The sequence below is a fragment of the Echinops telfairi genome, unplaced genomic scaffold (assembly GCF_000313985.2).
Source record: "Echinops telfairi isolate 266 unplaced genomic scaffold, ASM31398v2 ScPeMD7_5;HRSCAF=22, whole genome shotgun sequence".
Taxonomy (NCBI): domain Eukaryota; kingdom Metazoa; phylum Chordata; class Mammalia; order Afrosoricida; family Tenrecidae; genus Echinops; species Echinops telfairi.
The window spans coordinates 12,365,181-12,377,709 of NW_022103901.1; the positions used below are offsets into that span (position 1 = coordinate 12,365,181).

Genomic DNA, 12,529 nt, shown 5'->3' on the forward strand with positions numbered 1-12,529 from the left:
ACAGTCTCAAACCCACAGGGGCAGTTCAACCCTGTCCTATGGGGTCGCTATGAGTCGGCATCAACTCAATGGCCTTGAGTTTGGTTTTGGTGCTCAACGAGTCTAGCTGGTGGGCAGGCAGAGAAGGGCAGCGCTGGGCCCTCCCGAGTACCCCTGACGAGTGTGTGTGTGTGTGTGTGTGTGTGTGTGTGTGTGTGTGTGTGTGTGTTGCTAGAAGCACGCCCCCACCCCATGGCCAGGCCTCCACAACACTCAGCCAGGCTGCCCCAGGCAGCGAGTGACTTCAGACTTTATTTGAGAAAAAACGGAAGGTACACGTATCAAAAGAGTAGATGGGTGGGCAGAGACGGCTAGTGGCAGCTCCTGGAGGTCGAGACGGGGGTGGGCGGGCAGGGTGATGACCTTTACTTGGCTCCAGGCTGCTCTGACTTCTCTGCTTCCGGGCCCCGCAGCTGGGCGCGCGACTCGAAGGTGACCGGGATGGTGACTTCGGCCGACTGGATGGCTGGCTTGGGCATCGGGGCCTCCACGGTGAGGGTGCCCTCAGGGGACAGGGAGGAGGAGACCAGGGTGGGGTCCACACCCGGGGGCAGCCTGGACGAGCAGAGAGCAGGAGGGCAGGCGTGACGGAGTGACCCATGGTGGGCCCTGCGTCCTCCCCCACCCTGGCCCCCGGCCCTGCCGCCGCAGGACTCACGTGTATTTCCGGGTGAAGCACCGAGAGATGAAGCCGTGCTCGTCTTGCCGTTCTTCATGCTTGCCTAGGGGGGGGAGGGGGATAGGAAGGGACGGTCAGCCGCTGTGGGGGCCAGCCGCCTGCTCCTGAGTGACGGCGGGGGTCGGGGCCCCCTCTCCCAGACCCTTGGAGACTCTAGGAAATTCCCGCAGGGTCTTGGACAGAGGCAGGGCCAGGGGCGTGGTGCACCTGCGCACCTGCGTGTCGTCCCCCCCACCCCAGGCCAGGGCCAGGGGGCGGTCCTCTCTCCTTGGGGCGAGGGTGGGGCACAGGAAGGTCTCCCTCGTTTGGGGGTGGGGAGGGGAGGGTCTCCCCTAACTCGGGCCGGGGCTGAAGATCTCTTCCCTTCCTTCCGCCCCGCCAGCCCCCCCACCCTCGAGCCCCGGGCCCTCACCGGAGATCTCCACCACGCCGTCCTTGGTCTTGACCGTCAGCTCCTCGGGGGCGAAGTGGTTGACGTCCAGGGACACCCGCCAGCGGTCGGCCGTGTGGCGGATCTCCGAGACGCCGCTGCTGAGCTGCTGGCTGAGGGCGCGGCCGTAGGCAGGCGCGGCCACGGCCACCGGCGCAGCGCCCTCGAGCGGGGCCGCGGGCAGCGGCCGCACGTAGCCGGGCCAGCTGCTGTGGCCGAGCCACTGCGAACACTCCTCGGGCAGCCGGGGCATCCCGAAGGCCTGGTCGAAGAGGCGGCTGTGCGCCGGGTACCAGTCGCGGAAGGGGTCCCAGCTGGGGCTGCGCAGCAGCGAGAAGGGCACGCGGCGCTCCGTCATGCTGGCCAGCAAGTGGACGAGTGGGCGAGTGCGGTGACCAGGGCGCGGCGAGCGACGAGTGTGCGGCGGCCGAGCCGGCGCGCGCTTTTATGGGTCGCCGCCCGGGTATTTTTAGCAGGCGGCGGGTCAGGTCTCTATTCAAGGCCATGACGGGCTGGGGTGCTGTCCCTCCCCTTGCATTCCTCCAGCGGGGGCGGGGCAGGGGCCAGGCGCGGAATGCCCTGCCCACGTCCGTCGGTCTGGAACCTTCTCTCGTTAAAGACAACAAATGGCTGAGCACCCAAGCTGGCGGGGGTGGGGGTGGGGGGCCCAAGCGCTGGGCGGCGACCGCAGGACAGCCTCACCCGATGTTCAGGAGGGCCCAGGCCCCCCAGGCTGGGTTCCCTATGGGGCCACACCACTAACCAGTGGCACCGGCAAAATGTGAACCGAAGCTGGTGTGGACTCTGGTTCTGCCTGAACTGCAAGGTCAGCAGTTTTAAACCACCAGCCGTTCTGCGAGAGAAAAACGGGGCTCTCTACTCCCATAGTTACAGTCTCAGAAACTCACAGGGGCAGTTCTACCCTGTCCTCTAGGGCCACCCTCGACTGGATGCAGTGAACTTATTTTGGCTTGTTTTGGTGGGGTGGGGTTTTTTTGGCACTAGTCTTCTGCCCTGAATCCAATCAATGGGTGTGAGTCAGACTCTGGGGCATGTAGATGATGCACCATACCTTAATAAGGGAAGAGGGGGACAGAAAGAGGAGCTGATACCAAGGGCTCAAGTAGAGAGAAAATGTTTTGAGAATGATGATGGCAACCAATGTACAAATGTGCTTGACACAATGGATGGAGGGATTGTGATAAGAGTTGTATGAGCCCCCAATAACATGATTTTTTTAAAAAGAGAATGCAAAAAAATTAAAAATTAAAGAGAATGCTTATATTAGTGGATTGGCGGAAGGATTCAGTGGCTTAATGCAGAAAAAGACTTTAGCCCCAGGCCTGGTATGGAATGATAAACCCAAAGAGAAACAAACCCTATTGCCACCACTGGGTTCTGGAGGACAAAATAGAAGTTCTAAATGGGTTTCCCAGGCTGTCCATTTCCAGGGGAACAGATCCTGCAGCCCTCTAAGTGGCCAGTGGTTTCGAACTACTCACCTTGTGGTTAGCATCCCTGTATGATCATCATCATCATCATCTGCAGTGTGGAATGGGGAAAAGGGAAAAGGACAGAGGCTGTGTACAAATCTCTGTTGTTGTTGTTGTTGTTGTTGTTGTTATAAGGTGCCCTCTGAGTGGGTTCCGAGCCATCCCAACAGAACAAAACACTGCCCAGGCCTGGGCGGTCCTCCCAAGTGTGCTGATGTTTGAGCCGGTCGATGCCGTCACCGCACCAATCCATCTCGTGGAGTGCCTTCCTCGTCGTTTCCTCTGCTCCCTACGTCACCAAGCACGATGCCCTATCCAGGGGACTGCTGTCTCCTGACATGTCCAAAGTCCGTGAGATGAGGTCCCACCATCCTTGCCTCTAAGGAACATCTTGTCTGTACTTTGAATAGCTGTACCCCTATAAACCTCAAACACTGTTGGGGAGAGGGCACTGTGCGTTTGGCATTCTCCGCTGGCCCCATAACAGGGCTGCCCAGTTTGCTCTTCGAGAGCCAGTGCAGGGAGGCCTATCTTTCTAGCCCAGCTGCCCCCCTTCAGGGTCTGCAGGAGGGGCACTGACCACAGGGCATCTGGTTAGATGGTGGACACACTTCGCTTCATCTTCATCACCCCTCTATCTGACCACTTATGGGGTCCAGGCCCCTTCATACAAGTCTGGGTTAGGGTGCTACCCCTCCTCGTCTGAGGTCCAGCCTGAATTCCTGCTTCCTTGACTTTGGCCCTGTCACAGCAACTGAGTGACTGGCCCAGCTGTCCTTGGCGAGAGACAAATCCCTTGTCTCCCTGGGACCCAAGACTCTTAATTTGTGGGGGAGTGTTTCTGCCTTGGGGTCCTCAGAGGCTCCTCTCCTTTTGCCAGTTCTACAGGGTGGGACTCCACCAAGGTCCCTGAGGCTGACCAGGCCCAGGCGCCAGCAGGACCTGAGGGGCTGACTCCAGGATTTAAGCAACACATCTGCAGTCCTCTCTGAACCTCAGATGCCTGTCTGTCTGGCCCAGCTGCCCCCTCTCAGGGAAGAGCCAGGCTTGGGCCCCAAACCTGGAAAGGCCTCTGAGCTCCTAGGATCTGGGGGGCCCCGGGTGAGAGGTGAGCAGGACCCCTCTGCTCCATGTCTCTTGCAGGGACTCTCTCATGAACCTGTTGGATTTTCATTGGGAGCACCTGGACATCCCCAAGGGGCCTCATCATTCTCAGCCCCACCCAGCCCCTAGCTCTATAAAATCAAGATGAGGTCAGGAGCCAGGGCCGGCCCTTCTCTGCCCCAGCCTGTCTGCCGCCCCACCCTCCTGGGTTCTGTCAGGTGTGGTCAGGGTGCTGCCTCACCAAACCCAGGTACGCCGGGTGGGGGCAGCCTGCTGGCCGCCAGCCCTCTGTGCACACAGCTCCCTTCATCTTCTTGAAAGCAGGGTCCAAGGCGTGGGGAACTCCACCCTGGCTGCCCTTGCCAGAGGAAGCTGTGCACCCCACTCCGGGGGCTGAGCATTCACCGCCAGCGCCACAGAGTCCGTTCACAATCCTCATGTCAATGTTCATAACACCCAGTAGGTCACATGCTGGCACTCAGCACTGGGCGAGATGGGGTGGAGGCTAAGAAACTGGGTTTTGGGGTCAGGCAGGACTGGGCTTGACTATGGACTCTGGAAAGCTCTCAGGACCCACTCTGCAAAATTGGGGGTGGGGAGACCGGGGGCCCCGTGAAGGAGTCCAGTAAGTGCTCCCAGTAAGGAAAAATCCATACCAAACCCACACACCACCCTTGAGTCAATTCCAACTCAGCCACCCACCCATGCCAGGGTTTTCGAGGGTGTAAGCAGATAGCCTCCGGCTGGTGGGTTGGGCCCGGCCCACCCTGACCTGGTGGTTAGTAGCCACAGGAAGTCCGCTGTGCCACTGGGCTTCTGCTATTAAGGAAGGAGAGGGTCTTTCCTGTTGGATATTTGGACGTAGATGAACTTGTCCAAGGGGTTTCCCAAACTCCATGGAAACGTGGGATACAAAGCTGGATGGACAGTGGCCGTCTCAGGGGCTGAGACCTGATAACTGGGCGCAGCTGGGGCAGCACTGGGCAGCGTTTTCTGCTGGTGAGCCGGGGGTCACTAAGTAGTTCCTAACAACAGGCAACCTGTGTGCTTCACAGCATCCAGGTAGCTTAGCAGAGTTCCACTGCTGAGAGGACAAACCTGAGAGTCGAGTGGGATTAGCCCCTGTGTGAGTCCGGGTACTTTAGAGAAGCAAATCCACAGAAACTCATGCGTAAGAGTTTTATATAAAGATTAAGCGCACATCAAGCAAACATCCCAACCCAGTGCTGCCCAAGCCCACAAGTCCAACATTAACCCATTATCCCATGTGTACAACACCAATCCACAAAGTCCTCCTCCACCTCACAAAACGGACGCAATGATGCCAACTGCAGGAGGAAAGCCGAGTCAGTGAATGCGTAAGCATCTCAGCGCTGGTAGGGGTCTCCACACGGCTGCTCCAGCACCCAGGGCTGCATCATGGTAGGTCCATGTGGCTTCTCCTCAGGGATGTCTTGTAGGAAGTGAGCCTTGCCAGCTAAAGCAGGGAATTGGCTAAAGCATCTGCACCCTGATCCGACCATCAGAAAGCAAGAGACCGGAGAACTCGAAAGGCGAGGCTCACTGAGCCATTTATCCCTCCGTCCTTCAATTAACCCCACATGTGTTTATGGGCCAGGTTGGCACAATAAACTAAATACCTCAATCCACCCCTTGCCAACCTGGCACCTGTACATAATTCTTTAGCTTCAGGATTGCAATTAAGTAACACCTACACCTTAATCCTATAATCCTGTGAATATGTTTCCCCACCTATGAAAGTTTGTAAGCCAACCACTTCATGCCTTTATCCCCCCAATTTTGAGTATCCAAATTAGCCCCCAAGGTGACAGGTGCTAGGAGTGGGGAGGGATTGGAAGTCGGGACCTCTTTGTTCCCCAGCGGAGGGAGTAGTGGGGGAGCTGTGGGTATCCGGGGGCACAGCACAGTTTCCTGGCTCTCTCCCCAGCCTGGCCAAGCCCCCTTCCTTCAGGAGCTTCCATGCCAGCCACACCTGGTGCAGGGCTTGGTGGGCAGAACAAGGGCCACAGATCCACCTCTAATTCCCCACCTGCTCAGGAGTTCTCAGACAAGTGAGCACCTCGAATTCCTGGGTCACTTGGCTGCCAGGGGGGGGACAACTCCCCCCACCCCAGGTCAGAGTCTGTCTGCCTTCTATTGTCTACTGTGTGGGGTTTGGGGATCAGAGGAGCTCCCCCCATCCCTGCATTGTGCCTGCAGCTCTGGGCACGTAGTCACACCCTGGGCAGGCCTTGGCTGACTGCTCTGAGCCCGCCCCTCCATCCCTCCCTTCCTCCCTCTCTGGCTCAGGTTCAGAGAAAGCTCTGGAGTTATGAGAGGATTCAAGCTATCCGAGCTCCCAGGAGAGACCTGACAGCTGAAGATTGCACACCCACATGCCTGCCAGGAACTAGGTGCCCAGTGGGGGGGAGGGGTGGCAGGCACAGGGCCTGTCTGGAAGCTTCTAGACACTGACCCTCTGAGAGTATATTTCCCCAAACCCATCTTGACCTGCCCCACCCTTGGGCTTCTGGCTTGCCTGGGGGGGGGGGGTCATCCCTCCCCAGCAAGGGGCTGAAGCGGACTTGGGGGTGGGGAGCAGATGGAAGGGCTGGGGAGTCTTCCTCCAGCCTCTCTCCCTGGCCCCCTCCAGACTGGGAGTCTAGGGACTTGAGATGTCTCCCTGACCTTGGCTGGGGGCCCACTGCTGTGACTCATTCTCTTCATCTGTAGAATGAGACCATGGGACTGGATGTTCCTTTCCGCAACAACAAGCCGCCTGGGGGCCGCCCCTGGCCTGCCCTGCCCTCCCACAGACCGCCCAGTACTGCAGGAGGGGAGGGGGGAGACCTGATGGCTAGCTGAGCCTGATGGCTAGCTGATTCGGGTGGCTGTCTCTTTAAATCAACGTGAGGCAAGGGAAGGGGGGCTAGGAGCTGGGCTCACCCCCTGAGCCCCAAAGAGAAAGGGTTTAGGCTAAGGTGGGTTTGAGCCTAGGTGAGTTTGTACGTCCAGCAGCAGGGTGTAAGACCCTGGAACAGAGGCAGGCAGCCCTGAGGCAGGGACACCTCCATTCCTCCAGTTGCTCCCCAAAAGAGCCCTCCTCAGATGGAGGGGTGGTGTGGACAAGGGGGGGCCCTGGTTACAGACCGGTGTGCTGAATATTTCCTGCCTAGTCCCAAGTCAGCAAAGGGCAGGAGGCAGGGACCCTTCGGGGGCGGGTGACTCAGAACCAGAATGATGGCATCTGGTTGGGTGACCTGCCATCTTGCCGGCTGATCTCAGGGCCTTCAGGTGTCTGATCTCTTTAATTATGCCCCCGCCCCCACTTCCTTTTTTGCTTTGAAAGCTGAGCCTCATTTTCTGCGGGAGACACTCAGATCCCAGACTCCTAAGCCAGGTGTTCCCTGGCCTGAGCTGCGGCCCGGACCCATTGCCCGGTGCACACGGAGAGCCCAGGAGGACCAGACAACACCCCACACACACACACACACACCACCTCACGTAATGTGTAGATCATTCATTACCAGCCTGTCAGGGTAATGTCTTGGTTTACAAAAGCCTTTTCCTCCGAGTGTACAGAACACGTGGAAGTATTGGACCTTATGTTCCCAAGGTCCCTGTCCCCGTCCCCCACAGCACGGAGGGACTCTGCCACCTACCCACTGCGAGCCTGGGAGGGCCCCTTCACCTCTCTGAGCCTCCGTTTGTCCCCCTGAGAAGTGGGGAGATAAGAGGAAGGGCCAGCCTGCCAGAATGACCCGTCAGACCCCACAGGACAAGCAACGGCAGGAGTGTACAGGAAGCCTGACTCTGTAGCAGAGGCTGCTGGGAGTGTGGGCTGCTGTGCTCCTGTTTGACTTCTTTAAGAAGCAGCTGACTGCCCCACCCTCACTGACGGCCTCCCTTGAGAAAACCCATTTCTCAGGTGTGACTTGAGGGTGGGACATCTAGTGGGGTCTCATGCTTGCTGTTGCCTGAACAAGTGTCCCCAGGGGCTGACTGCAGGGCCCCAGGACTTCAGAGATCATGGGAGAAGGTGCTGGTTAGATTCATTCACTCAACCAGTATCAATGAAGCCCTTGCTGTTGCAGACACGTTCTAAGCACTTAGCATCATTCAGTGAACAAGCAGGCAGGAAGCCCTGCCCTCAGGGGCCTCCACTCCAGTCGGAGAGGCAGGCAGGAGCATCAGCCTTCTTGTGCAGGTAGTGTTGATGTGATGTCCTGGTGCCTGCTGTAGATATGGGTGCAAGAGGGAGGATACTGAAGGTGCTACGGCAGGAAGACAGCAGAAGCAGGCGGAAGAGAGAGTGGATTTGGGGAAGGGGAGGAGGGGCTCTTGGCTGCACACAGGGGTGGGGTCTGCATCTTGGCTGGGAAGACCACTGCTCCCCCTGGAGGAATCCGCTCAGGGGTGCCCTCTGCAGGACGAGAGCAGTCACAGAGAGCTGCAGGTGGAGCCTGGGTGTCCTGGGGAGCAGAGGGGAGTCTGGGGGCTCAGAGCAGCCCCGGAGAGAATCAGTGTCCCCACAGCTCTGCTGACTCCTCCCCTTGAAAGGCCGCAAACAGGAGTTGCGGGCAGAAACCTGCTCTGAACCCTGAGTACTGTGGTCCCGTGGCCCGCAGGAGAGCAGTGTCCATGGGAGAAGGTCCCTCGGAGTGTGCTGAGATTCAGGCAGCTGGCTGGGTCGGCTGGGGTGGGGGACAGACTTGGGGTGCCCCTCAGCGTCAGTATTCACAGAGCATCCTTGGACGGGGTGGGTCCAGGGCACAGTCAGGCATAGTTCAGCCTTCCCGAGGAAGGAGCGTTGGTCGGACATATGGAGGGAGAGCTCCTTGGGAACTGAGGCTCTGTGCTAGCCCCCTGCTTAGTGACCAGACCTGCCACGGTGTGGACAGCCAAAGGAAGTGGGCATGAGACTGGCCTGCAGAAGGCCTGGGCAGCGGGCTCCGAGCCCGAGCAGGGGAGCCTGGGGCGGGAAAGGCTGCGCTTCCACCCCAGGGCCATGTGGATGGAGGGTCACCTTGAGGACTTTTGTCAACCCCCAGAATTTTCTAACATGAAGCTCCCGCTGGAGTGTCTGAACATCACTTATTCCAGGTGCCGCACACGGCACCACGCCCGGCTCCTCTTGGCCACGCTTTCTGACCAGGAGGCCGCCGAGAGCAAGCTCAGTACCTGAGGAGGACTGGACATGTGAGACTGGGAGGGGGTATGGGGCAGGTCGCCCAGAGAGGCCCCAGAGCTGGGCTGGGCCAGAGCTCAGAGTCACCTCCGACATCTTTCCTGGTGGACGGCTTTCTGGGAGGACTTTCTGGGATGGGAACATGGGGATGGGCTGCATGGCGGTGGGCTTTTGCTGCTGTTGGAAAGACCTCAGGAAAGGTGGTCATGTTGGTAAACTCGTCTCCTCTTGCAGATCCACGGCCAGGGCTGACTCTTGGCCCACCTGGAAACAGTACTCCTGCTCAGGTAACATCCCAGGAGCAGGAGCCACGCCCCCCCACCCCTCCCCCACACCAGCAGAAACCAACACAATCTAACCATTTCTCTGATGAGAAGGCTATGACTAACCAGTCTATTAAAGGAAGTCTCCAAGTGGCTGTCCTGCTCCCAATAGATGAAGACACTGTGGAAAAGTTCCCTTACTTTTTCCTGGGTCTGAATCCTGCCTCTGGCTCAGGAGCTTTGGACTTGAGCCTGCAGCCTGACATTTTTTTTAACCTGTGACCCTTGGAACCATTAGCCTCTGCAGCCTGACGTGGAGCCATGGACAGCTTAGTGCTCTAGGAGGGGAGGCAGGAGAGACCCTCACTGGGCCTGTGGGCTAGTTGAACCTGGGCCTGACTTGGGGCTGCTGTCCCTTTAAATCAAAGTAAGGTAAGGAAAAGGGGGATAGGATATGGGGGACCCAAAGAGAAAAGATTTAGGCTGAGGTGGGTTTGGGCTTCCAGCAGAAGTGAGAGGCCTTAGAAATGGGCAGGTGGCCAGGGAGATGGGAGGCCCTGAGGCAGTGCCCACCATACTTAGAGTGCCCCCACCCCTCACCGCCCTCCGAGGGTGGAAGGGTATGGAGAAGACAGGGCCCTGGTTGTGGGCTGGGGTGCTGTATATTCCCATAGTCAGCAAGGAGCAGGAGGCAGGGGAGCTTCCCATAGGGCTATGGGGGTGATTCAGAGCGGGAACACCTAAACTGGGCATATACACTTGTGCCTGATGGTCCTGTGTCTGGGGGGGTCAGGAAAACAGAGAGAGGAGACATGGGAAAACACGGCCAGGGAAATAGTAAAGCCCTGCCCAGCCTCCGAGGGACTGCGTGGGGAGGGAGGGGAAGGAGGCGGGTCCCCACTAGCCCCCATCTAGGGAGAGAGGGACCAGGAGAGGACCTAGGGTACCCTCAAACCAGAGGACTCATTCCATGTTCATGACACATCCCAGGGAAGGTCCCTGTCCCCACCCCCACCCCCTTCCTAACCCCACTCCCTCTTCCACTGGAGGCCAAAGGGCAGTTTCCTGTGTTCCCTTGCACCTTCCGGACAGTATTTTGCCCTTTCCTGACTTTCCCAGAGTAGGGAGCCAAGTTCAGGCCCAGCCCCTGGCCTGTTGTTCCTCTTCCTGGGGGTGGGGATGGGGGCGCCCCTTCCCCAAGGGGCACCCCTTCCCCAAGTGGCCAGGAAGGTGCCAAGGACAAGATCAGCCTTCCAGCCTGGGGAAGACCCTTTTCCCAGGACTCTGAGCTCACTCCAGTCCAGTTTGTGTGGGTCCTGGCAGGCTACCAAAGGCATCTTCCCCCTCTCTGTCTCCCTCTAGTGCCTTCCTGATGCCACTGCACCTCACCTCGAAGCCTGGTCTTGCTCATAGGATTCTGGACCTGCCCATTCCCTGGTGGCTCCCGGGTTCTCTCATTCATTCATTCATTCATTCATTGATTCATTCAACAAACATTTCAAGGGTGCCTGTTTCGAGGGTGTAGAGACTAAGAAGACATGGTCTGGTATTTAGTGTGAATAGCTTTTTTGGGGGGTGGGGGTGGGAGGCAGAGTTAGAAACTCCAACAAACAGACACAAACAAAAGCCACCTTAGAGAGGGTTTCCGAGGCTGTACGGGAGCAGACAGCCCCATCGTGGTCATCGTGGTCCCATGAAAGGTCTGGTAAAGAAGCAGGAGCCCACCCAGAGCTACAGGGATCCAGAGGAAGACGTGGCTTTGTCAAGAACTCTCCCAGGAGGAGGAGGCCGCTGGGTCCAGGGTTCTCCTGAGAGCTGAGGCTGGAGGACTGGCAGAAGAGGATGCCAGCTTCCAGGTGCCACCACTTGAAGGTCTACGAGCTGCAGGAGATGTGGTCCGAGGATGTGGGGTCCAGAGGGCAGGGGGCTCTAATCGGTTAGCTCCATGGCTGGCTATGGCCAGCACGGAGAAGGTGCTCCTTTGAGGAATGAGCCAACAGAAGGGTCGATTTTGAAGTATGGAAACAGGGGATGGATCGGAGAGGGCAAGACAGAGGCTGGCAGGAATCCTGGGAGGGGGGTGAGCCTGCCAGGGCTGCCTGGCTGTGGGGAGGACGGTGGGGTGGTCAGGCTGGGCAGGGAGGGGATGGAGTGGAGGGTGGGGGAGGAGCAGGCCAAGCACCAGGGCTTCTGGACCAGGATGGGGTCCATGTGGGTCAAGTCTAATTTTTATTGCAATGTTTGGGTGTGTTCCCTGCCCCCCACCCCTGGAAGGCGCTGCGTCCAGGGAGCAGGCGGCATCTCCAAGCCTGCTTTTCTTGTTGCCCAGCCCCTCTCCTGGACGTGACTAAAGCCCGAGGGACAGAAGTAGGGCTTCTTTGAACAGCTTCTTCAGATCCGAAGGGGAGCCAATGACCGATGGTCGCCTCTGGAACCCCCTTCCATGGTGTGTGTGTGGGGGACTGCCCAGGGGGCTTATGTGCTGACACAGCAGAGGCATTGGGGAACCAAGTGGCCCCCTGCTCTTCTAGATGGGATCAAGGGTGTCTCCTGTGTCTGGACTCGGGTGAGAGACCAGAGCCATGGTCAGATAGCCCCACTTTCCTCCGGTATGGCCCAGGTCTCGTAACTCTTGGGTCCCTACAGAGTGCCCATGCCTCGCATGGCTGAATCACACGCCCAATGTGGCCAGGGCTTTCTACCCCATTAAGAGTGACAGTCTCAAATCCACTGGGCGGTTCTACCCTGTCCTGTAGGGTCGCTATGAGTTGGCATTGACTCGATGGCAGTGAGGTTGCGTTTTTTTTGGATTCGGAATTCTTTGGAGGAAGGGGTCCTCGGCCTTCACCAGGTCTTGAAGGGGCACTTGACTCAAAGTCACTGTTCTGCCCCACCCCTCCCATGCTCACACTGGCTATGGCCTGCAGGGTCTGGTGCAGTGTCCCCTCACAAGGCGGCTCAGGGACCTTTGTGCAGTCCCTGTGGTGGCACCGTCAGGACAGTGGTGCATGAGTGTCAGCTCAGCCAGGTGTGTCCCCCGCCAGGAGGCATCAGGCAGGGTCTCTGACTGGCTGGGTCGTGACCATACTGACCACCACATCTCCTGAGGGTCCCAGGCTGAGAGGTCTTCTTGGGCCCCTCTCGTCCTCCCCACCTCTTCTGCAGGAAGGTTCTTCAGACGTAGGCTTGGAGGTGGGGGCTGGACGTGCGGGTCCTGGCCCCTTGGAGTCAGCCCTTCTCTCTGTGGCCCCTCTCATGACTCAGAAGCCAGCCCTCCCCATTCTCCCCAAGCCCCCCGACCCCACCAACCCCCAAATTCACATGGGCTAGCTC

General features: G+C 58.5%; 1 protein-coding gene across 1 annotated transcript; it reads right to left on the reverse strand.

The window, feature by feature from the left end:
* Positions 1 to 271: 271 nt before the first annotated feature.
* HSPB1 (heat shock protein family B (small) member 1) lies at positions 272 to 1,553 on the reverse strand. Its single transcript, XM_004705622.2, has 3 exons — positions 1,131 to 1,553; positions 698 to 761; positions 272 to 594 (listed from the first exon to the last, which is right to left on the reverse strand). The coding sequence occupies exons 1-3, from the start codon at positions 1,504 to 1,506 to the stop codon at positions 405 to 407; spliced, it is 630 nt and encodes a 209-aa protein (XP_004705679.1). The 5' UTR covers positions 1,507 to 1,553; the 3' UTR covers positions 272 to 404.
* Between the last annotated feature and the right edge of the window lie 10,976 nt (positions 1,554 to 12,529).

Coding starts and splice junctions, on each gene's coding strand:
- HSPB1 (XM_004705622.2), bottom strand. CDS start 1,506: ATGACGGAGCGCCGCGTGCCCTTCTCGCTGCTGCGCAGCCCCAGCTGG. Junction 762..1,130: donor CGGCGTGGTGGAGATCTCCG/GTGAGGGCCCGG, acceptor TCCCCCCCCTAG/GCAAGCATGAAGAACGGCAA. Junction 595..697: donor TGCTTCACCCGGAAATACAC/GTGAGTCCTGCG, acceptor CTGCTCGTCCAG/GCTGCCCCCGGGTGTGGACC.